Below are 2,657 nucleotides of genomic sequence, written 5' to 3'. Positions count from 1 at the left end.
TCCTAGGGTTTCGTCTTTTTCCTCTGAGTTCCTCCTCTAATTCGCGGCTTTTCTCTGGATTTCGATCGAGAGAATTGTTTTTTCACTTTATTTTCTGTTTTGCTTTTGTTTTTTCTATGCAGGTCCAGGGAAGGAGTTCGATACAAGGCCAATCTCGGGACGGGAAAGGGAAGTATGTAGAGGAAGGGGAGCCTTCGATTAGGGCGGTTGAGTGGGAAGATGGTGGAACGGCGGAGGAAGGGAAGAGCGACCTCATGCTTGTTGGGAAAATATGGACATCGAGGACCATAAATGTTAAGGCGACTGTTGAAACAATGATTAGGCTTTGGAACCCTACGAAACCAACGATTGGAAACGTAATCGACGCGAAGGAGAAAATCTTTGTATTTCGATTTGGGTCGGAACGAGACAAAGCTAGGGTTCTTGAAGGCCAGCCATGGCATTTCGACAAGTACGCATGGTGCTTCAATTAGCCAAATGACTCGGGTAAGCCTACTGACGTTCCCCTTTTTTCATATTCCAATATGGACGAGAGTGTATGACTTACTTGTTCAGGGAAGGTCAAGCGTAGCTAATGCCCGTAATATTGGGTCTTGCCTGGGGTCGTTTATTGATGCTGAGATGGGTCAGAATAGCGAGCTTGATAGGGCAATTCGAATTCGTATTATGTATGATATAAGGCAGCCTTTGAAGACCTCGGTGCCAATCAAAGTAAGGGGAGGGCGGATTATAAATTTCGATGTTAAATATGAACGGCTCTCTATTTTCTGCTATGGGTGTGGGGTGATTGGACACGGGGAGAAGGATTGCGAGGAGGGCCCGTATGATGATGGGGATTTACGGTTTGGGGAATGGTTGAGAGCATCGCCATGGAAAGTTACGAAAACAGCTCATGAACTCTCGGGAAAGGCAAGAAGGGACCTCAATGCTCAATTTGAGGCAGAAAAAACTGAGTCGGAATGCCAAGAAGATGCCATTTCGAAAATGATTGAGAAGTTGCAATCTATTGCTCTTAATTTGAGAGTGAAAAAAAGTGAGAAGAGGGTGACGGTGAGCGAAACAGGGGATGGCCGTGATAGCGGGGTTCGAGATGTTGCTCCTGGAGGACGGGGGAATTTGACAGGGGGTGATTTGGTCATGGGGGAAATTAATGCAGGGGGAGGAGTAGGGGAGGAGGTACGGGCTATGGTCTCTGATGTGGTGATGACGCTGAGTGGGGAAGGCCAAGGGTCTCGGGGGGATGCTGATGTAGGGCAAAGGGAGCAGCGAGAGTTCAATGGAGGGAGGGGGTGGCGACGGCTGGAGAGGGTGGTGTATGGGGAGGGAGATGATTCTGCCTTATGTGAGCTGGGAAAAAGAGATAGGGAGAACGATGACGAGGCTGAGGCTACAACAAAGAACGTTCGATCAATCACAGACGGGGGCGTCTTAATATCTGAGGCGGAGGTTGACGAAGCTCAACCCCGCTGGGCCCAATGAATCTTCTAAGCATCAACTGTCGGGGCTTGGGCAAACCTGACACGGTAAATGCCCTTCGTGCTTTGGTGCGGAGGGAAGCCCCAGCCATGCTCTTTTTATGCGAGACGAAATTGTGTGGTCGTGAAATGCGGAGGGTTCGTGAAAAGCTGGAAGGGTATTATGGTATGGAAGTGGATAACGTGGGGAGATCGGGGGGTCTTGCTTTTTTGTGGAGGAAGGAGATTGAATGTACTTTTGTTTCGGATTTTGTGCATCATATGGATTACATTATTAGGGAGGAGGAGAAGGAGTGGCGTGTTACGGGATTTTATGGGTGGCCAGCTGTGACGGATAGACATCTCTCTTGGAAGCTGCTACGCATCTTAGGGGAACAATCAACTCTTCCTTGGCTCTGTGTTGGAGACTATAATGAAATTTTGTATTCTACTGAGATGCTAGGGGGGAGTCGAGCACAATGGCAGATGAATAATTTCCAAGAAGCTGTTGATAAGTGCGGTCTTCGGGATGTGCAGTGGGAGGGGTACCAGTTTACTTGGGATAATGGGCAGGCGGGGGAGGCTAATCGGCAAAGTATGATTGATAGAGCCTTATGCACAAGCTCATGGTTTGATCTTTTCCCCTATGCAATATTGATGCACCTGGAACGGGAATGGTCGGACCATGCTCCTATTAAGCTTGTGTTTAATTATAGGGAGAGGGAATGTGAACCGGTAAGGGCTTTCAAATTCGAGCAAATGTGGGTTGGGGAAAGGGGGTGTGAAGAGGCGGTTATTCGTGGGGTTGAGCGTGGGGGAGGAGTGCTGGGGGAGTCCATTAGAGCGTGTGCCCGGGAGTTGCAGAAGTGGAAGAAGAGCGATATTCGCAAGATTGGGTGTGATATGGAGAGGAAACGGAAACAGCTGGCTAGGCTTAATCAGGGGAGCCGATCTGAAGATAATGTTCGCAAGAGGAAAAAACTTGTAGCTGAGCTCGCGAATTTACAACGACAGGAGGAGCAGTACTGGCGTCAGAGATCGAGAGCTCTTTGGTTACGGGATGGGGACCGAAATACGAAGTTTTTTCATCTTAGAGCCACGGAGAGAAAGAGGAAAAATCATATTGCAAAATTAATCAATGATGATGGAGTTAGCTGTACGGGTAGGGAGGAAGTTAGTATGGTGGCTGTGAACTATTTTTGA

At 48.4% G+C, this 2,657-nt stretch overlaps 1 protein-coding gene across 1 annotated transcript; it reads left to right on the top strand.

Moving 5' to 3' along the window:
• Window positions 1–1,475: 1,475 nt before the first annotated feature.
• On the top strand, window positions 1,476–2,657 carry LOC141630527 (uncharacterized). Its single transcript, XM_074443331.1, has one exon. The coding sequence runs from the start codon at window positions 1,476–1,478 to the stop codon at window positions 2,655–2,657; it is 1,182 nt and encodes a 393-aa protein (XP_074299432.1).

This window comes from Silene latifolia, chromosome Y, assembly GCF_048544455.1.
Source record: "Silene latifolia isolate original U9 population chromosome Y, ASM4854445v1, whole genome shotgun sequence".
NCBI classification, from domain to species: domain Eukaryota; kingdom Viridiplantae; phylum Streptophyta; class Magnoliopsida; order Caryophyllales; family Caryophyllaceae; genus Silene; species Silene latifolia.
Note: the sequence above shows the minus strand (reverse complement) of the source record. Positions and strands in the feature narration are given on the sequence as shown.

Bases quoted from the DNA above. Each gene is read 5' to 3' on its own strand.
- LOC141630527 (XM_074443331.1), top strand. From the start codon at position 1,476: ATGAATCTTCTAAGCATCAACTGTCGGGGCTTGGGCAAACCTGACACG.